Source organism: Podarcis erhardii (genome assembly GCF_964252035.2).
Source record: "Podarcis erhardii genome assembly, chromosome: 12".
NCBI lineage: Eukaryota > Metazoa > Chordata > Lepidosauria > Squamata > Lacertidae > Podarcis > Podarcis erhardii.
The window spans coordinates 35,414,864-35,437,247 of NC_138513.1; the positions used below are offsets into that span (position 1 = coordinate 35,414,864).

General features: G+C 44.8%; 2 protein-coding genes across 2 annotated transcripts in view; one reads left to right on the plus strand and one right to left on the minus strand.

Moving 5' to 3' along the window:
• NGLY1 (N-glycanase 1) overlaps window positions 1–11,304 on the minus strand; it is a 23,975-nt gene extending 12,671 nt beyond the window's left edge. Inside the window, exons 1-5 of the mRNA XM_081882178.1 lie at window positions 11,170–11,304; window positions 5,299–5,521; window positions 4,029–4,191; window positions 2,490–2,709; window positions 656–777 (exon numbers count right to left, since the gene is read on the minus strand). Of these exons, the coding sequence (XP_081738304.1) occupies window positions 656–777; window positions 2,490–2,709; window positions 4,029–4,191; window positions 5,299–5,403 (610 nt within the window). The 5' untranslated portion in view covers window positions 5,404–5,521; window positions 11,170–11,304. The remainder of the gene's footprint in view (window positions 1–655; window positions 778–2,489; window positions 2,710–4,028; window positions 4,192–5,298; window positions 5,522–11,169) is intronic.
• OXSM (3-oxoacyl-ACP synthase, mitochondrial) lies at window positions 10,812–19,127 on the plus strand. Its single transcript, XM_081882117.1, has 3 exons — window positions 10,812–11,191; window positions 12,991–14,001; window positions 17,062–19,127. The coding sequence occupies exons 1-3, from the start codon at window positions 10,860–10,862 to the stop codon at window positions 17,462–17,464; spliced, it is 1,746 nt and encodes a 581-aa protein (XP_081738243.1). The 5' UTR covers window positions 10,812–10,859; the 3' UTR covers window positions 17,465–19,127.
• Window positions 19,128–22,384: the final 3,257 nt, after the last annotated feature.

The window sequence follows — 22,384 nt, forward strand, 5'->3', positions numbered from 1 at the left end:
GGCACCTCTTCCATCTCAGGAAACTATAAGAAGAGTTTGGATTTGATATCTGGCTTTATCACTACCCTAAGGAGTCTTGTGGGACGCGGGTGGCGCTGTGGGTAAAACCTCAGCGCCTAGCACTTGCCGATCGCATGGTCGGCGGTTCGAAACCCCGCGGCGGGGTGCGCTCCTGTTGCTCGGTCCCAGCGCCTGCCAACCTAGCAGTTCGAAAGCACCCCCGGGTGCAAGTAGATAAATAGGGACTGCTTACTAGCGGGAAGGTAAACGGCGTTTCTGTGTGCTGCTCTGGTGCTGGTTCGCCAGAGCAGCTTCGTCACGCTGGCCACGTGACCCGGAAGTGTCTGCGGATAGCGCTGGCTCCTGGCCTCTAGAGTGAGATGAGCACACAACCCTAGAGTCTGTCAAGACTGGCCCGTACGGGCAGGGGTACCTTTAAGGAGTCTCAAAGTGGCTAACATTCTCCTTTCCCTTCCTCCCATACAACAAACACTGTGAGGTGAGTGAGGCTGAGAGACCTCAGAGAAGTGTGACTGGCCCAAGGTCACCCTGAGGAGCGGGGAAGCGAACCTGGTTCCCCAGATTACGAGTCTATCGCTCTTAACCACTACACCACACTGGCTCACTACACAGAGAGAAAGAGTTGTAACGATACCTGTTGCGTCCCAAATATATCTTGCTTCAAAACCCACAGCTCTGCAGAAGAGGGTGAAGCAGTTGGACCATTCTCCGCAACGGCCACGCCTAGTTTCCAGAAGTTTCTCGGGATTGTTGTACCTGTGCACATTTTTTATATTTAAAAGGGGGGGGGTGTTGCTGTCATTGCCACGAATACCTAAAACCATTATCATAAGCTGCCAACATTTTGAAATCCTGCATTATTAAAATACGCTAGTTAGATAATTCCCTCCCAAGAACTCCCTCACACAGTGGACATGGGTCTTGAATTTGTCTTCCCTCCCTATCGTTTTTGCATCAAAAATGTAAACCATCATTTTAATTTGTGGAACTACCTAGAGTGTAGTGACGTTGAAGCAATATACAAATGTAATAAATAAAGAGGTAATATACAGGCTTCTTCCATGATCTAGCCCCTGCTTTAAATTCCCCAATCCCTACCTGCTATCAAACTGAGTACTGTATTTTTCTGTGTATAACACCCCCCCCCCCGGTGTATAAGACACCTGCTATTTTTGGGAACTCAAAATTAAGAAAATGGGGGGAGATTGCTCCCGTGTATAAGACTACCCCCCCTTTTAAACATTAGGTAAAGGTAAAGGTACCCCTGCCCGTACGGGCCAGTCGTGTCCGACTCTAGGGTTGTGTGCTCATCTCACTCTATAGGCCGGGGGCCAGCGCTGTCCGCAGACACTTCCGGGTCACGTGGCCAGCGTGACAAGCTGCATCTGGTGAGCCAGCGCAGCACACGGAACGCCGTTTACCTTCCCACTGGTAAGCGGTCCCTATTTATGTACTTGCACCCGGGGGTGCTTTCGAACTGCTAAGTTGGCAGGCGCTGGGACCGAATGACGGGAGCGCACCCCACTGCGGGGATTTGAACCGCCGACCATGCGATCGGCAAGTGCTAGGCACTGAGGTTTTACCCACAGCGCCACCCGCGTCCCTTTTAAACATTATATTTTAGTAAAAAAACATAGTCTTATACATGGAAAAGTACGGTAACTGCTGAACAAGGACATCCCATCTTACCTCTGCTGAAAGCACAGCCAAGAGAATTAACTTTGGTATGTTGATATTTTGCATTTATTCAGACTACAGGGGGTTTAATCCCAACTGCCGCCTGCAAATTTCTGAAACATGGGATATCTGAATGGTGACAGTGCTTCTGAACCTATCTTGTAATGGGTGGTTGAACCTCCGGTCAGCCCTCTGTTTCTGATCTACAGCTCCCATCATTCCTGGACATTAGCCAGGCTTGCTGGGGATCATGGGAGTTGTAGTACAGCAACATCTAGAAGGGCCAAAGGTTCTACAACTACCATCACTCATGATCATTGCTTAAGCTGGCTGGGCTTGAAGGGAGTTGTGTGACAAATCCATTCTTCTATGCTACCTGTCAGCAAAACAGAAAGCAGGACTAAGAGTATCTTCATGGTACTGCTTCAAAGGTCACTATTATTCTCACGTGCTATATAAGGGAATTGTCAATAAATAAGTGAAAAAGTGGCTTCCAAAAACATACAGTGGAACTTTGGTTCTGGGAGGCCGTTCGACTCCCGAAACCGTGTGAAAAACCGAGGCGCGCTTCCTATTGGCTGCAGGAGCTTTCTATACTCAATTGGAAGCTGCGTCAGACATTCGGCTTCTGAAAAACGTTCGAAAACTGGAACACTTACTCCCAGGTTTTCGGCGTTCGGGAGTCAAAGCGTCTCGAGTACCAAGACGTTCCGGAACCAAGGTACGACTGTACTGAGCATACAGTTTCAAACACAGATCAAATTTTTAACCCACCTATGTCCTATACAAACCTTGGAAACCGGTTGCTGAATTGGCAATGGTTACAGAAGTGATTTTCAACCCTACTTGCGTCCCATCTCAGATCGTCTTCGCTAGGCGACAAATTTTCTTTAGATTCTGTCTGGCCCCCACACTTGCTGCACGGAAGGTTATTTACCCACTGGAAAAAATCACTTTTAAACCAGTTCAGGAGCTCCAGCAACAGTATGTCCTGTTCATTCAATGCATGTGCTGTAAAAAATTAAATAAAAGCAATTACAACGGAGCATGTGAATATCTAATGCACAGAATCACAGAATTGTAGAACTGTAGAATTGGGAGGGACCCTGTGGATCATCTAGTCCAACCCCCTGCAATGCTGGAACATGTCGTTGTTCCATACGGGGATCAAACCTGCAGCCATGGCATTATCAACACCACGCACCAACCAATTGAGCTACCCAGGCTTGTTATAATAGTGTAATCCCAGGAATGTTCACCAAGAAGAAAGTCACTGGTGTTTACTCCCAGGAAAGCATGCACAGGACTGCCGCCTAAGCAGACCAGAAATCGGGAGCAATTTCCCAATGAGGACAGGGAAATGATCACGGCAAATCATTTGAGAGCAAATCTGGTATAGAACTTGGAAGTACAGGTGAAACTCGAAAAATTAGAATATCGTGGAAAAGTTCATTTATTTCAGTAATTCAAGTGAAACTAATATATGAGATAGACTCATGACATCCAAAGCGAGATATGTCAAGCCTTTATTTGTTGTAATTGTGATGACCACGATATTCTAATTTTTCGAGTTTCACCTGTATTACTGGTTTTCTAAAGACACAAATTAGGTACCTGAAGTGGAGAGAGAGGGCTGTAGCTCAATAGCAGAGCCCATGTTTTGACATGCTAAGACAAACCTGACTTAGCACAGCAGCAAAAAGAACTGAGGAAGAGCGAAGGGTTTATTAGAAGCTCTCTGGGAGCCCACACCATTTGTACTAAGCCAACATTTGGCTAGGCATAACATGTGAACCAGGCCAATGACAAGAAGGGAGCTGCTTAAAGAGGATCAAGTCAACGGTGATGGAATCAACATCAAATCAACTCTTTGTTTTCGGTCTACACAGATGCTAAACAGTAATTCCTAGCTGCATATGAATTTGAGTATTTATTTTAGATGTAAAATACAGTGGTACCTCGGGTTACAAACACTTCGTGTTACAGACTCCGCTAACCCGGAAGTAGTACCTCGGGTTACGAACTTTAACTCAGGATGAGAACAGAAATTGTGCGGCGGCAACAGGAGGCCCCATCAGCTAAAGTGGTACCTCAGGTTAAGAATGGTTTCAGGTTAAGAACGGACCTCTACAATGAATTACGTACATAACCAGAGGTACCACTGTAATATTCTTAAAGAAAAACCTCATCAATGCCCCATACTTGGCAGCTGCTAATTCTGAAATGCTTCCCCTTCTGTCTAATTTTGTACATTGATAGAAATACGCCTACTTGTACACAAATGCTCTAGTTAATATCGTCACGTTTCCAAATCATATCTAACTTATTACCTCTGTCCATTTTCCTTGCTTGGATCAGCTTTTCATGAGCATTCCTGCTCAGTTCTTGGATTGGGATGCAAGCCAAGGCTTTCTTTTGTAAACTAGGGTTCTCATATACCATTACATGCAGAAAGTTTGATTGAAGTGTCTTCAAGAAGATTGATTCAAATGTCTGAAATGGGGGGTGGAAATGTCTCGTTTCAGTTGCCTTAAACAGATTTTCTAACAAGTTCTGGTCATTTGTTCTTCTAAATGGTCCAAAGAGGAATATTCACATGGGAATGAGGAGCACCATCTACTCAGACTTTCTGAATCTGGACTTTACAACACATGGAAGAATCACAAAATGCCCCATGTTCTCCGGCCTGAGTGCGACTTTATTTCGTTACATATTAAATCAAAACTTGTTGTATTTCTCTCTCTTTTCCCTCCTGGTGAAACCTAATAGAACCCAGCAACCCTTGTCTTAGTTTTCTTCCATGTGAGATCGGAAAGCTGGAGACTCCCCATTTATCTAGAGTAGATATGGGTAACTTTTGGCCCACCAGATGCTGCTGAACGACAGTTCTCATGAGCGAGTATGGCCAATGGCCAGGAATGATGGGAATTGTAGTTCTGTGACATCCAGAGTGCCAAAGGTTCCTCACACCTGATCGAGAGATAAGTAGCATCTGTGTATGTACACTCAGCAACATGCACCAAGGTACAATCATGCAACAAAATGATCTGTGTATGCAGGCTTCATGCATTCTCCCACAAGGAAGTGATTTCAGTGTGTGTCTATATCAGGAATGAAGAGCCTCTGGGCTACAGGCCAAATTAAGGGGTCACAATTTGGCTCATAAGGTGGTTTCCCCCCAATCTCAACGTCTGATGCAATATATAACTATCGGCATTTCACAAAGAGGTGAAAACTGTTCCCAAGAAGAAGAGGAGGAGGAGTTTGGATTTGATATCCCACTTTATCACTACCCGAAGGAGTCTCAAAGCAGCTAACATTCTCCTTTCCCTTCCTTCCCCACAACAAACACTCTGTGAGGTGAGTGGGGCTGAGAGACTTCAGAGAAGTGTGACTGGCCCAAGGTCACCCAGCAGCTGCATGTGGAGGAGCGGAGACGCGAACCCGGTTCACCAGATTACGAGTCTAGCGCTCCTAACCACTACACCACACTGGTTCCCAAGAGTTGCTACATGAATTAAAGAACTCAGCTCAAGGGTGAAACTTAAATTTACACATACGATTTCCTTGTTCGACATAACAGAGTTCGGAAGTGGTTACCATGACAGCAGGCTGAGAAGTTGGGTCCTGACTGGAATCAAGAGTTCTCGACGGCCGGTGTGCAACAGGCTGCATGTCTGTTACTCTCCGAGAGGATCCTGACATTTCGGTTGTATTTGATCCATTCAATCGTCTATTTCTCTCCCCAGCAACTAGGTCTCAGATTTTGTGCAGCTGCTCAATCAATGTGTCGTCCTTAGGAAAAACAATATGGGTTTTCCCCCTGAAATGATAGTCACAAATGTCAAGTTTTCTGTATTGAGATGCAAAAAACAAAAACAAACCAGCACTAGCACCTCCACTTGGCTTTGCACCTGGACTGAATTATTTACAGCGCAATCCTAGGCATATCTACTCATACAAGTTCAACGGAATTTAGTGGGGATTACTCCTAGGGCGATGGGACGCAGGTGGCGCTGTGTGTTAAACCACAGAGCCTAGGACTTGTCAGTGTTTGTAAAAAGCAAAAAAGGAGGAAAGGGTTCTGACCTCCCTTTGTCTCCTCGGCCTGGTCCTCAGACCCTTATCAGCATAAAAGAGTCCAGAAGAATATCCTTGCAGAGTTTTATTCTTAAAAGTCTTTGTGCAAAACACGACTGAATACACACCAGCACCAACCAACCAACCCAAACACCAGCCTCAGTCTCAGACTAACATTTCTCACTATATATATACAACCTGCTGCAAGCCGCTGAGTCATGCTGACCCAGCTTTATTCGCATTAAAGAAACAGCGGCCATTTTAGCCATGACAGGACTTCCCGATCAGAAGGTTGGCGGTTCGAATCCCCGCGACGGGGTGAGGTCCCGTTGCTCGGTCCCTGCTCCTGCCAACCTAGCAGTTCAAAAGCATGTCAAAGTGCAAGTAGATAAATAGGTAACGCCCTGGCAGGAAGGTAAATGGCGTTTCTGTGTGCTGCTCTGGTTCGCCAGAAGAGGCTTAGTCATGCTGGCCACATGACCCAGAAGCTGTACGCTGGCTGCCTCTGCCAATAAAGCGAGATGAGCGCCACAACCCCAGAGTCGGTCACGACTAGACCTAATGGTCAGGGGTCCTTTACCTTTACCTTACTCCTAGGGCGAAGGATATGGGATTGCAGTCCTTAGTGCTTTATCATCCCTGAAGAAACAACCCACGGCCCTGTTTGAGTGTTAGTGGCCATATGGTTCAGATATACAGTGGACCCTCTGGTTACGTACTGCTCTGGATACGTATTCTTCTGGGTTTCTCTCTTCCCCCAGCACAAGAAAAGACTGAAAAAGACCTTTTTGGGGATAGAAAAGACCGAAAAAGACCTTCTTGGGATAGAAATTTAAGAAACGAATGACAAATGTATATTTTCCCCAAGGGAGGAAGTCAATAAGGAAAGAGATCTTAAGCGAGGAAACAGCTGGAGGAAAAAACACTGAGTGGCACACCTCAGTTCCCCGTTATACTTTCCAGTTTTTCATTCAACACTGCAACCTTGCAAAGACTGCTTTTGGAAAAGCATCAGAATAAGATGCCTAGGACGGAGTGCCATGAAGCTGAGAGAAGCCATGAAGCCATGTCGTGGACTCAACTACGTGGCCTTAAAATCCCTTCCAGCCTCTATTTTCCACCAGCAAAAGATGAATAATAGGGTATCACTGAGGAGAGGGGAAGTCCTATGTGATGATGATGGTCAACTAACAGCTGTAAAAGAGGATTAGACTAATTCAGGGAAGAGGCTACCAATGGCTAAAAGCATGATAGCTCTATACTACTTCCAGGATCAGAGGTTATTAAGTTAAACCACAGAGCCTAGGACTTGCTGATCAGAAGGTCGGAGGTTCGAATCTCCGCAACGGGGTGAGCTCCCATTGCTCGGTCCCTGCTCCTGCCAACCTAGCAGTTCAAAAGCACATCAAAGTGCAAGTAGATAAATAGGTACCGCTCCGGCGGGAAGGTAAATGGCGTTTCCGTGTGCTGCTCTGGTTTGCCAGAAGCAGCTTAGTCATGCTGGCCACATGACCTGGAAACTATGCCGGCTCCCTCGGCCAATAAACCCCGGAGTCGGCCATGACTGGACCTAATGGTCAGGGGTCCCTTTACCTTTAAACCAGTTACTGTGGAGCAACAGGAGAGGGCAATTTGGTGGCTGCTGTCCTGCTTGCAGACATCCCATAGGCACTGGAATGGCCACTATGAAAAAACAGGATTTGGAACTAAGCAGAGCTTTGTTCTTGCCTCATGTTCTTAATACAAGATTCTTCCTCATCTGTGTACAGCTGGAAGTCAGTATTATCATCACAGATGTCGATTCTATCACTCACACCCCAATCCTAAGTATACTTATAATGATCTCAGTGGAACTTATTTCCAAGTAAAAGCACACTTGGAGTTGTATGTTTTCAGCTTACGAAGCCGTAGTTGCTCTCTGAAATGCACATTAAACATTGAAGCCTTAACAACGTTTTCTCAGATGTTCCATAACCATGCTTAAGATTTCATCTATGGAGTCCAATCTTATGTATATAGAAAAGCAAAGAGAGATAAAACCTGGCTGTTCTCCACACCATGGTAACTCATCCCCCCCCCCTTAGATTACCACAACATATAGTGTTCTGGGTTTGTCTCTGAAGATTTCTCGGAAACTTCAGTCTGTTCAAAATACAGCTGCCAAGATGCTAACTAGGAGCAGCTGTAGGGTATATAGCTAGTCACTATACTGGCTGGTGAGCCATTTCTGGATGCGATTCAAAGTTCTTGTGTTTAGTTAAAAGTAAAAAATGGCTTGGGACTGACTTCTCCCAGATGCTCTTGCCCAAAGGATGCTGTCATCCTGAGAGACCTTCTTCTGCATCCCTAAACTTCGCATATTAAGAAAATGCTCTCAGTTAGATATATGTGAAATGCCCGCTCTAGGGATGCATCCCTAGTGTGCCAGGGTTCGAAATTAGCAGGGCGCCAGGCGCATTTTGCACCTAAAGATTCTTCATCTGTGAGCACCTCAAAAAGTATGGGCGCCATTTTTTGCGCCTGGCTGACATTCAAGGAATACTGAAATGCATGTGCTTTGGAGCTTCGAAGTATATGTTAAGGATAGACAATATGTTAAGGAGTTTAACAATAAAGAGTAGAGTGTTTTGAAAACTGGAGTGTGGTACCAATATTTTTTATTGTAAACACCAAATTAAATACGTATTATCCATTTCTGCTAAAAATATGATATTAACAATGTGTCAGTTATGTGAATTGCATATTAATTTCTTAATTCATGCTTATCAAAATAATAAATAAAAAGTGTTGCTGACACACACACACACCCCGTGGCGACTAGACATTCTGTTTTGGCACCCACTACCCAAGTCCTATGGGATGTGGGTGGCGCTGTGGGATATACCACAGAGCCTAGGGCTTGCCGATCAGAAGGTCAGCGGTTCGAATCCCCGCGATGGGGTGAGCTCCCATTGCTCGGTCCCTGCTCATGCCAACCTAGCAGTTCGAAAGCACGTCAAAGTGCAAGTAGATAAATAGGTACTGCTCCGGTGGGAAGGTAAATGGTGTTTGCATGCGCTGCTCTGGTTCGCCAGAAGCGGATTAGTCATGCTGGCCACATGACCCGGAAGCTGTACACCAGCTCCCTTGGCCAATAAAGCGAGATGAGCAACCCGAGTCGGCCACGACTGGACCTAATGGTCAGGGGTCCCTTTACCTTTACCTTACCCAAGTCCCAGAAGCCATTTGGCTCCTAGCTTTTCTCTCCCAGTTTCTAACACTGCTTAATGCCAAATGTTATGTCCTGTCAGCATCAAGCAAAGCTTCTCTCTTTATTTTTGGTGCCTAGAACAGCCTTTAACAACCTGGTGCCCTCCAGATGTTTTGGACTACAACTCCCATCTGCCCAAGCCAGTTAGCCTAGATCTCCCAGCACATAATCTAAACTGATCAATATGCATGGGTTTTATTGATCTGTATTGATTTTTCCAACTAGCAGAAAAGGATTCTTCCTTCTGTGAATCCTCACTTCTAGGGACAGACTCCATGTGATCATTCTCTCTTCCTCTTTGAAGTATCTGTCCCTGGGCTCAGAAAAAAAATGACAACCAGTTGTTGAACCAGCTGTCATTGCCACATAAAGAGGCTTGAAGAGCTATTTTCCCAGCTTAGGGAAGTTTTGGGCATCAAACTGGTAACAGCAATCTGTTGTATTAAATGCAGCAACCCCATTGCCCTTTCATTATACAAGTCGTTAATCTTTCTTCACAGAAATCTAACTGAAATATATGGAATTGACAGCACAATCCTGTATATGTCTATTCAGAAGCTGGTAAACGTGTGTAAGAAGAAAAAATAATTGATATAGATTGTACAAAAGGAGCATCACTAGCTATCACACATGTCTTTAATGCCAAAACCTTTCCCATTCAGACACTTAAGAACCTTATTTAGTAATGAGACCCGATACCCTTGTAAAATTAAGATTTTATTAACCCTTCCTAACCAGAACCCATTTTTACTATTAAAACAACCTGAAACACCATGTTATAAGGCATCCAAAATAATCAGATCTGCACACCAGATTGAACTAGAATTAGTCTGATGTAGCAACCCCGGAAGTCTAAAAACACTTCCTATTCCAGTGATTGCTTAAGGCAAAAGTTTACAGAAGGAATCCTAATAAACAGGAACTAAATAGGAGTGGTGCAGTAAGCCACAACCTTAAAAAAGAAGCTACATTTCTTGCATTAAGTTCCAATTTCATTTTATTTTGTAGGGTGTGCCAGTCTGATTCTTTAGAATACCTCAGAACCAGATATCCTGGGATCTTTGAAAACTCATTTTAACTACGGTACTTAGAAGGTAGATTCAGTGTGTAGATCAGCATGATTCCCATTTGGTCCTGTGGCATTTCAATTATGCAGTTTGATATGCAGTTACTCAATTAAATTTCTGGGCAGTGTTTTCAAACAGCTGTCTATTGTAAAACAAGCACTCTTCAAGGCTGAATTTCTCTTGGTGTGAATTTAGTTACAGTATTTAGCATTTTTCAAAAGCAGTGGTTTTCCCCTCCTGCCCTCCCTTCCCCCAGTCATAAATAATAACCGGCTCCATTACTTCAAAAGGTGGATTCTTAAGATTTCTGGAGGATTTCCACACCACTCCATGCTATACCTCATATAAACGTTCTGGTTTGGGATATCTTGGTAGTGTTCCAGATTGTTTCCTCGGGCTTCTTTAACGCACCCCAGTATTTAGTTTATTTTTTCCTTGTTTCTAAAACTTTATTCCTAAAATGGCCTTTCTGTTGCAGTCATTCTGTCACCTGTACCTGGAGATCTTAACTCTCTGGCCTGAAAGCACCATAACAAATTCAGTGGAGAAGGAAATGCACTCTGTATATCCACAGAGGTTCTCGTAATTATCACTCCCAGGCTCTCTAATCTGCATGTGGTGCCTGCAAGGCTTGCTATCCCAGTAGGCCAGAAGCATGTGTCTCACAGTTCAATAGGAGCACTGAGATGCACCTTCATATTTTATTACATATACACCCTGGTGCAACGAATGGGCACAATGGTAAGGCCACACAGCAGAAGCAAATGCAAGACAGGGGCTTCACGACTGCTATTTTTAAGCAACTGGCCCCACAGGAGGGAGAGATCTGGTTGCAGCTGACCCAACGCAGCATGGGCAAACCGATACTCTGGGTAAACAGGGCAACGTCCAGGCAATCACTGCCTCGCCCGCCCGCGGCACTACACGCAGCTCTTCCATCCATGGTCCAAAAGCTTTTATTTACCAAGACGCACCGTCGTGTCCCGGCGGCCTCCGCGAGGAGACCGACACAGGCGCAAGCCGTCTCACCACCCTCGGCACTGCTGTTTGCCGGGCCCGTCCGCACCCCCTCACCTGATGCTATTTATCCGCATAGGTAAGCAGCAAACGGGAGGCCTCTACAAACGTCTCTGGAGGATTCAGGGACGAGCGCGCCGCTGCGGAGGGTCCCACGGCGGCCGCCATCCTCCCACACCGGTGCTTGCGAGCAAGGAACTTGGGCTTTGCTGTGCGCCCGCCCGTACTCAATTCTGGATAAAGCTGCCTCAGGCGGCGGCGGCAGCGACTCCAGAAAGTGAGGCGAGCGGGCGGAATCCTCCCTCCCCTTTCAGAAACTTCTGTGAACGCAGCGACCCTTTTCGCTCCGCCCCGCGCGTTGGTTTATTTATTTATTTTTTAGGGTTGTTGAGCATGCGCAGTAGCGAGAATGACGCCACTGCCATCACTTTCGAAACTCTATTAAAGCTCAAGAACCAGCTTCTTTCTGGTTGTTATTTTCACCAGAAATGCGAGTGGCCAAACTGTAGGCACTCCCTTTGGGTTAGAAAGAAATCAGGCTCCCTATTGTTTTCTGCATTTCCCAGGTTGATTTGTTGAAGGATTCATTGACTTGGTTTATGCTGTGATCTCATGGTTATGTTTTTACAAAATAACATGTTTAGTATTTTAGCCCCGCTCCCTAAAATGTGACCCATTTATTGGGGTCAGTCGTGTCAGGTTTTGTCATTTGTGTATGCCCAAGGTAATCCAGTGAGTTTCATGACTGAGCAGAGATCTGAACCCTCGTCTCCCAGGTCCTAGTCTGACCACTACACCACACTGGGTCTTTTTCAGAGAAAAGACAGGAAGGGAAACAAATATATGAACTAATTTGTCCAAGCGTTAGAATACTCTGCAGTGCAAATTGAGTTGCTTATGATATAGCTAGTTATTGTACCAATTATTTTGATTATTTGTCTCATCTGCCATCTATATCATAGTGATGTCTCCTAGCAAACTGTGACCTAATAAGTTATTGTAAGCAATTTCAGTTCAAACCCTGCAAAGGCTGTACTGTATATTGGGACTGAAATATACAGCCTTTGCAGGGTTCCAACTGAAATTGCTTTACCTCTTAATTTATTCCCATCTTCACAAGAGAGCTGAGCAAGGTCGAGTTCCAATTTCAGAGAGTTTCTTGAGCAGGTAGCATAAGAGCAGATGGGCCTTTCTAAAAAATATTGACTTGGAAGCTGCCATGTACATTTTAATTCTTGTGTATTGACCCATTCATTATTTCGGCATGTAGCCCAAAGGACAATTTCAGCATTGTTCTGTGTTAGAATAATTTGGAAGTACAGTGGTACCTCAGGTTACATTCGCTTCAGGTTACAGACTCCGCTAACCCAGAAATAGTGCTTCAGGTTAAGAACTTTGCTTCAGGATGAGAATAGAAATTGTGCTCCGGCGGCATGGCAGCAGCAGGAGGCCCCATTAGCTAAAGTGGTGCTTCAGGTTAAGAACAGTTTCATGTTAAGAACGGACCTCCGGAACGAATTAAGTACTTAACCTGAGCTACCACTGTATGGTCACCAGGCCTTAAAAAGTCCCATATCCCTGGTATCCAAGGCTTTTTTTAGCCAGAACTCACCAGAACTCAGTTCCAGCACCACTCCATTGGGTGCCATCACTATTATAAGAGAACATGGGAGGCCTTCATGGTGAGTTCTGGCACCTCTTTTTCTAGAAAAATAGCACTGCTGGTATCAAATTGCAACCAAAAATTCTTTAAATGAAAAACAGGCATGGATTAGAAAGAACATCTTTGTTTCTTTTAAATGTAGTGCACCCACAGTTTTTCTCCACAACTGATTCCATAACAGTTAAGAATAATAGAGTTGCCTTTTTGTCCTACAGGAATTCATTTCTGAAAACTGCCACCATGCTTCTCCACTTCTCAAGAGATGTCTTAAAAACTGCATGCCTCAATCTTCAAGGTTCCCAAGTACATCAGCGTTTGAGAATCGTGAGAAAGCATTTGAGCACGAGCGCAACTCATCACAGCCGAAGGAGAGTGGTTGTCACAGGCATTGGGTTGGTGTCGCCCCTGGGCGTCGGAACGCAACTTGTGTGGAACAACCTTCTCCAGGGAAATTGTGGGGTCGTTGCTCTTGAAGGGGAGGAATATTCGGCCGTCCCATGTAAAATAGCCGCCTGTGTGCCGAAGGGGGTTAGCGAGGGCCAATTCCACAGAGAAAGCTTTGTGTCGAAATCAGAGAGCAAGGCCATGTCATCTGCCACCATCATGGCCATAGCTGCAGCCGACTTAGCAATAAAAGACTCTGGGTGGCATCCGCAATCTGAACTGGACCATTTGAATGCTGGTGTGGCAATAGGGATGGGAATGGTTCCGCTGGAAGACATTTCTGACACGGCCTCCATGTTCACAACAAAGGGTTACAACAAAGTCAGCCCGTTCTTTGTTCCAAAGATCTTGGTCAATATGGCGGCAGGTCATATTAGCATCAGATACCAGCTGAAAGGACCCAACCATGCTGTATCCACAGCCTGTACCACAGGAACACATGCTGTTGGAGACGCCTTTCGATTTGTAGCCTACGGTGATGCTGATGTGATGTTGGCTGGGGGGACAGAGGCTTGCATTAGCCCCTTGTCTCTAGCTGGGTTTGCCAGAGCTCGGGCTCTGGCCACTAGCTTTAACTCAAGCCCCCAGCTGGCTTGCCGGCCATTCCACCCGCTGAGGGAGGGATTTGTCATGGGAGAAGGTGCCGCCGTTTTGGTTTTGGAAGAATATGAGCACGCTGCACGGAGAGGAGCTAAACTGTACGCAGAAATTTTGGGCTACGGACTCTCAGGTGACGCTTGCCACATAACAGCCCCTAATCCAAATGGGGATGGTGCCATCAGGTAAAAACCACATTTAAATAATTGTAAAGTTGTTTTCTATATTGGGAATAAATCCATACATTAGAAATTCCCTAATGTTTAATACTTATTTTTGAACTTCCCAGCCCAGTCTGGAAGCTGTCATATACTGAGTCAGACTGGCTTATCGAGCTCCACATTTACTGGTATTGACTGCTGTCCAGGGTTTCAGGCAGCAGTCTCTCCAAGCCCTACATTGAAATGTTGGAAATTGAACATAGGACCGTTTGTACACAAAGCTTGTGCTCTAGCACTCAGCCATGGCTCTGCAGTGTACTCTGAATTCTGTGACATGTTAACAACAACAACAATTCATTATTTATACCCCGCCCATCTGGCTGGGTTTCCCCAACCACTCTGGGCGGCTCCCAACAGAATATTAAAAATACAATAAAAGATCAAAGATTCAAAACTTCCCTGTACAGGGCTGCCTTCAGATGTCTTCTGAAAGTCAGATAGTTGTTTATTTCCTTGACATCTGATGGGAGGGCATTTCACAGGGCAGGCACCACTACCGAGAAGGCCCTCTGCCTGGTTCCTTGTAACCTCAGTTCTTGCAGTGAAGGCCTCAGTGTCTGGACTGAACGATGGGGATGGAGACGCTCCTTCAGGTATCCTGGGCTGAGGCCGTTTGGGTTTTAAAGGTCAGCAACAACACTTTGAATTGTGCTTGGAAACGTACTGGGAGCCAATGTAGGTCTTTCAGGACCAGTGTTATATGGTCTTGGCAGCCACTCCCAATCACCAGTCTAGCTGCCGCATTCTGGATTAGTTGTAGTTTCCAGGTCACCTTCAAAGGTAGCCCCACGTAGAGCGCATTGCAGTAGTCCAAGCGGGAGATAACTAGAGCATGCATCACTCTGCCACCAGATGTCTTCTAAAAGTCAGATAGTTGTTTATTTCCTTGACACCTGGTGGGAGGGCGTTCCATAGAGCGGGCGCCACTACCGAGAAGGCCCTCTGCCTCATTCCCTGTAACATCACTTCAGTTATATAACATCAAAATATAACATCAGTTATATTTTGTCTGTCATAGATATTATTACTTGTTTGGGACCCTCAATTTATTTTTGGGCGCTCCTCTGCCCCACCTGCAAAAGAGTATACAAAATTGTATGTGGCATAAAGCATATGCAAATTTTATGCAAATTTCTGCCTTCTCCTTTGTGTGCAGCAAGGGCCTCAATCTATATACAATATACCAGGCCCAGAAAATCTTGTTGGCACACCTGGCCAAACCATTTTCTCTCATTCAATCCTGCCTTGAAGGCAATTGTGAGAATTAAGTTAGAAAAGAATTGTGAAGCACTTTGTATCTGTTCAGTAGTCTTCTAGAAATGATTAATAATATTGCAGAAGTAAAATCAATCTCTCTTACCCATTTTGAATGGCAAAGGACATAGGACAATGTTTACCTACATTAATTAGATATGCTTGTTCAGTTTCAAAGAGACATGGCTGCTACTAGTGTTTGTGGAAATATTATTTCCTTTTAAAGATGGCAAGTAACACAGCAGAACATTCAAGATAATTAATGCCTTCGGCTCATTAGGACTGAATTTTCCACTTCGGCATTAGCTTGGCCATAGATTCTATGGAATATTTCAATTAACATGACCTAACATGCAAGACAAATGCATTTATCCCTGCCTTAAGGATGTATCCTATGGAATTGATTCTTACTCATTTTCATCTGCTGAGGCTGCATGTTGAATACAGAATGGTGATCTTGTGAAGTTGCATGATGGATGAATGCATGATTGTAGTTTTAGGGTTTAATCGCTTTCGTGCACAGTGGTTGCATTCACATGCAACACTAAACCGTGGTTTGGCGGCACATGGATGACCCTCCATGAATCTAAGCAGAGGGATGAGGTCATGCACTCCTCCTCCTACACAGTTGGGAGGAGGGCTTGCGCCAAGTTTAGTTTACTTTCAAAGAATCTTGGCTGAGTATTGTGTGGGAACTGATTAAATCTGCAAGCCACCTTCCTTGCCCCAACCTCCAGCCCCGGCAGCCTTTCCCAGACCATGACTTCGTGAACAGCAGAAGCAGCTGGGAGGAGAGGAGTTCAGGGATAGGCTTTTTTTGTTTTTTTAAAAATAATTTTAGGTTGTGTGTCCTTGTTTCTTAATTTAATCCTTTTGCATTGTTTTGTATGATTTGTGGTGTTTTATGTACAGTGGTACCTCGGGTTATATACGCTTCAGGTTACAGACGCTTCAGGTTACAGACTTCACTAACCCAGAAATAGTACCTCGGGTTAAGAACTTTGCTTCAGGATGAGAACAGAAATCGTGCTCCAGCGGTGCGGCGGCAGTGGGAGGCCCTATTAGCTAAAGTGTTGCTTCAGTTTAAGAACAGTTTCAGGTTAAGAACGGACCTCCAGAACGAATTAAGTACGTAACCAGAGGTACCACTGTATTGTGATTTGCTGCTATTTTTATCGATTATGGATGAGTAATTCTTTATTGTAATTAATAAGTGTAAACTGTTTAATTATTACTTGCTGATGTTTATTTTTAGTGTGTACTATTGGATTCTAATGTATTATTGCATACTGCTTTATTTGGTATAAGTTGTTTATTTTAAAGGTATTGTGACTTTTTAAACAGGATCTGATTGTTACTATTAATGTTTGATGTTTTATTATTATTTTGGTGTGTGTTGGAAGCCGCCCAGAGTGGCTGGGGCAACCCAGCCAGATGGGCGAGGTATAAATTAATATAATAATAATAATAATAATAATAATAATAATAATAATAATAGTTAGACAGTGGCTTATTTAGAAACAGACCAGTTTGCTGTAAACTGGGATCCCTGGTTCATAGGTAAGGTTTTTTGAAAGCAAAGCTAAACTTGACAGAAATGCTACTTCCAGCCACACTAGAATAAGAGAGAAGGCAAAAGAATGTTTGAACTCGATGCTTGGTTAGGTTTGTAGAGACCCTTATGCGTGCTGCTAAACCATGGCTTAGTATTCCATCAGGCTATGAACTTAAGTAACAAAAATCTCTTTCTTTTTCATTCTTCTCCCCTAGATGCATGTCAGCAGCAATGAAAGATGCTGGAATTTGCCCTGAAGATGTAACATACATCAACGCTCACGCCACCTCCACTCCACTAGGAGACGCCGCAGAGAATCAGGCTATTAAAGGACTCTTCAAAGAACACGCATATTCTCTTGTAGTTTCCTCAACAAAGGGAGCAACGGGCCATCTTTTGGGTGCTGCAGGAGCTATTGAGGCAGCTTTCACCGCTTTGAGTTGTTACCATGGAATTTTACCACCTACACTAAATCTAGATCAGACGGAAGCACCGTTTGACCTCAATTATGTTCCACTAGTACCCCAAGAATGGAGAAGTGAAAAGCGGCGTATTGCTCTCAGTAATTCTTTTGGCTTTGGTGGAACTAATGCAACACTGTGTTTTGCTAATGTTTAGCTTTACTGTCCATGAATGTATTATTTTTTTTAAAAAAAGATGATCTGTTAATGGCCTGAAAAATGTGTAGCAATGCAAACCTCTGTGTGTGTCTCCCCACTTGTCCCCACCCCAATTCATTCCTTTTTTCACTTTTATTCCTTTTAAAGTTTATACTCAAACAAACAGTAATGTGCATTTATAACGTTTAGGCTGAGGGCATCTTTTCATAAATATTTAAGAGTTTTGCTCCATATCTGCAAGCAGAAGGAAATCACAATTCGTAACAGCTTCCTGCCCCAGGAAATGGGGGCATCCACATTTATCAAATGGGAAGCAGTATGGGTTTGTTGCTCAGTTATAGTGCCAAACCATAATTTAGAATTATATTGACCCCAGACTCGCCTTCCCTCCCTTTCTAGGCTGATATTCCCTCCGGAGCTTTCTTTGTAGCAAACCATAGCTTGCTGTTCAAAGAGGCAAGCTACGCTTTGCACTTCCCTGCAAACTAGGATCACAAACCAGAACCAAACCCTGGTTTGGGACAAAGCCCAAGGCTTCTTGGGACTTACTCATATAAATGCCAAGCTACGTTTTGCTGTTATTATTGGTATTTTTTGTTGGTATTATTCATTTATAAAACACCCAAAGTTTCCTAGGCACTATACAAACACTCCAGAATAATAAAGCTCTTCTCTGTGGGATTACAGTTTAAGCAGAGGCAACACAAAAGGAAAAAAAGGGGGGGAGGAAGTGGAAAGAAAGCAAGAACCTTACATAATTGTCATTATGATGACTGGGGTAAATGGTGACAGCTCTGGGAGGTGGGGGTCCAAATGGCAACTGGTTTCTCAGCCAAATTAATGGAGCGGGTTGTGCTGTAGCAAGGTGGGATAGCTCCTAATAGATGGCAGCTTAGGGAGATGAGGAGCCAAATGGCAGCAAGACTCTTAGAATCTTATCAGTCTTGAGGAGCTCTTAGTGAGAAGGTATAAGCCTTTTCTTCCAAAGTGACCTAGAAAGTCCAGTCATTCCTGGACTTCACTGTATGAAGGTGAGTAAAGGTGGAACACAAGACTATTCATGAGCATTGCCCCCCCCCGACTTGTCCTCCTTGCACTGGCGTAAAACCTTTTGGACGCAAACATTGCTTCAAGTTGAGTGGAGTGCTGCCATCAAAAGCCCTGGATGGAGGGATAGTTTCTCCAAAGAGAGAGAGCCAGTGTGGTGTAGTGGTTAAGAGTGGTGGACTCATAATCTGGTGAACCGGGTTCGCGTCCCCGCTCCTCCACATGCAGCTGCTGGGTGACCTTGGGCTAGTCACACTTCTTTGAAGTTTCTCAGCCTCACTCACCTCACAGAGTGTTTGTTGTGGGGGAGGAAGGGAAAGGCGAAAGTTGGCCACCTTGAGACTCCTTCAGGTAGTGATAAAGCGGGATATCAAATCCAAACTCCTCCTCCTCCTCCTCTTCTTCTTCTTCTTCAAACAAGCAAGGGTCCTTTGAATCATTAAAATGTTTTCTTTTGCAAAGTATTGAAGCTGGGAGCTCTCCACCATATACTGTCTACATAATTCGGCAGATGATTACACAGCACAGTTCAAAATGCATTCGCTGCTCTCATTTTGACAGCGACATTAAAAGAATAATAAAGAAATCCTCAATAAATTTCATATTGAAAAACATTACAGTGGAAGCATGTCTCAGTGAAATGGGGGGGGGGGGAATTATTTGTTTCAACTATTTGGAGTTAGTGCATCTAAAGCATAGACAATATTTACCCAAAAAGCTGCGTCTTTCATAACATCAAAGAAATGTATATAGGTCATATGCTTTCTCCCAAAAAACCTACCTTCACACTGAAAGCAGACGATTTCTTTTAGGAAGAGTGCTGTTTATGTCCTACTCAAAGTTATGTAAAGAGTATTTACATGTCTTCATCTTTGTAACCTTATTTGGAGCAGGGATGAACATGCTAGTTCTAGGCTCTCACCCTGCAACCCTTGGAGGGCCACTGTGTGAAACGGGGGTTATAAAATGTGCAAGGAGCATTCACAACTACAGAAGGCTTCCTTTTTCACAAGAGCACCCTCCCTTGAGTCGGGGAGCAATGAGGACCACGAGAGGGGACAGACCTAGCATGCTGGTCTCTGGAGACACATGTCTGCAGAACGCTAAAAGGAAGGCCTGAATTACTTGCAGCTCAAATGTAGCTCTTTGGAATTTGCTTTCAAGTAATGCATTAATATTTAGAGGTGGAGATGGTGGTCAGACTTGAGGCAACTAGATCGCCGCCGGGAATCCAATTATTAAAATACTCTCTTCTGTCAAATTAGATGCATGAAAGTGTGGGAAGCAAATTCAAAGCGCACACCAAAACCGCTATTTCCTGTGCTCTAAGGTGAGTGGCACTGTGGGTTAAACTAAAGAGCCTAGGAGTTGCCAATCAGAAGGTTGGCAGTTCGAATTCCCGCGACGGGGTGAGCTCCCGTTGCTCGGTCCCAGCTCCTGCCAACCTAGCAGTTCGAAAGCACATCAAAATGCAAAGTAGATAAATAGGTACCGCTCTGGCGGGAAGGTAAACAGTGTTTCCATGCACTGCTCTGGTTCGCCAGAAGTGGCTTAGTCATGCTGGCCACGTGACCCAGAAGCTGTACGCCGGTTCCCTCGGCCAATAAAGCGAGATGAGCGCCGCAACCCCAGAGTCAGCCACGACTGGACCTAATGGTCAGGGGTCCCGTTACCTTTACCTAAGGTGAGTTGAGGAGTGCTTCTCCAGAAGGGAAAGGATAATTGCATGCAACAGCACTCAATGCATAAAGAAAAACTGTTGTTTTATGGAGTGGGAGGAAGATTTGAACATTATTATAGATTTGGGCGTGAGCTTGCCAAAGACTGCAGTTAGTTCTTCCTGGTTTGGAGAAGTCAATCCCAACTCCCTGGAGGTCTTTCTGGGCAATTTTGTTCTAGGTGCAAGCATGCATTAGTGTCACCATTGAGATCTGCCAATGGTAGTAATGCTTAGGGGCTTTTTACAAAGGCTTAGAACTCCGGGTTCCCTCCCAACCCCACAGTGACTCCACACAAGCTGTCTAGAAGGTCTGACCCTGAGCTACTTACAAGATGAAGCTTCTCTTCTTTTGATCTCTTGTGATGCTTTTTCAGACTTATTTCCTGAGGTCCAGCGCCGAGGGCCTTCTGCGGGAAGTGATGTTACAGGGAACCAGGCAGAGGGCCTTCTCAGTAGTGGCGCCCACCCTGTGGAATGCTCTCCCATCAGATATCAAGGAAACAAACAACTATCTGACTTTTAGAAGACATCTGAAAGCAACCCTGTACAGGGAAGTTTTTAATGTTTAATGTTTTATGGCGTTTCCGTGCGCTGCTCTGGTTCGCCAGAAGCAGCTTAGTCATGCTGGCCACATGACCCGGAAGCTGTACGCCGGCTCCCTCGGCCAGTAAAGCGAGATGAGCACTGCAACCCCAGAGTCGGCCACGACTGGACATAATGGTCAGGGGTCCCTTTACCTTTAAGGGACACGGGTGGCGCTGTGGGTTAAACCACAGAGCCTAGGACTTGCTAATCAGAAGGTCGGTGGTTCGAATCCCCGTGACGGGGTGAGCTCCTGTTGCTCGGTCCCTGCTCCTGCCAACCTAGCAGTTCGAAAGCATGTCAAAGTGCAAGTAGATAAATAGGAACCGCTCCGGCGGGAAGGTAAACGGCATTTCCGTGTGCTGCTCTGGTTTGCCAGAAGCAGCTTAGTCATGCTGGCCACATGAGCCGGAAGCTGTACGCCAGTTCCTTTGGCCAATAAAGCGAGATGAGCGCCGCAACCCCAGAGTCGATCACGACTGGACCTAATGGTCAGGGCTCCCTTTACCTTTAATATTCTGTTGGGGGCCACCCAGATGGGTGGGGTATAAATAACAATTTATTATTATTATTACTACTACTACTACTACTACTACTACTACTACTACTATTGTAGTTCCATACTGGGGAAGGCTTACTTTGTTATGTGCCTGCTGCATAGCTGTTACAGCCACGAGAGCCCTGTTTTCTCTCAATGCCAACCTTAATCTATGCAAAAAAAAAATTCTCAAATTCCAAGTGTTGAACATAAGTTATGGATACTGTAGGTCTCTTATCTGCTGATCTTAGGCGGGAAATATTACTTCCAGAGCAAGACCAGGCATGGTATTCTAGGTGGATGGGATGATTTACCTGAAGGCTTGTCTCCACCCCCCACATTATCCAGCCTGACACTGAGGTCCAGCTCTGAGGGCCTTCACTACAAGAAGTGAAGTTACAGGGAACCAGGCAGAAGGCCTTCTTGGTAGTGGTGCCTGACTTGTGGAAAGCCCTCCCATCAGATGTCAAGGAAACAAACAACTACCTGACTTTTAGGAGACATCTGAAGGCAACCCTGTACAGGGAAGTTTTTAATGGTTGATGTTTTATTCTGTTTTTAATATTTTGCTGGAAGCCGCCCAGAGTGGCGGGGGCAACCCAGCCGGATGGGCAGGGTACAAATAATAAATTATTATTATTTCCTCCTGAATGTGACATATGGCCTTTTGGTCTAGTCAACATGATATCCTACAAATGTTGGGACTCCAGCTCCAACTGTCCAATTAGTCATGCTGGTTGGAATTGTTTGTAGTACAACATCTGAATGTTGGTTACCCCAGAAAAAGGCAGACATTGGGTGGATTCAGAAGAAGAGCTAAGATGATGAAGCCAAATGATTGGTATTTTTCTGAGATGTGACAAGATGAGCAATAATCGCCTCCTAGGATTCCTTTAAATGTGGGATGTGATATTCCAGAAGTCATTGGGTGTGTGTGTTAAAGCTAAGAATTAATTTTGTTGCTACTGGAAATGATGACTAAGGCTAACCCCACTTACCAGGGAGTAAGACCCACTGAATGTATTAGGAAT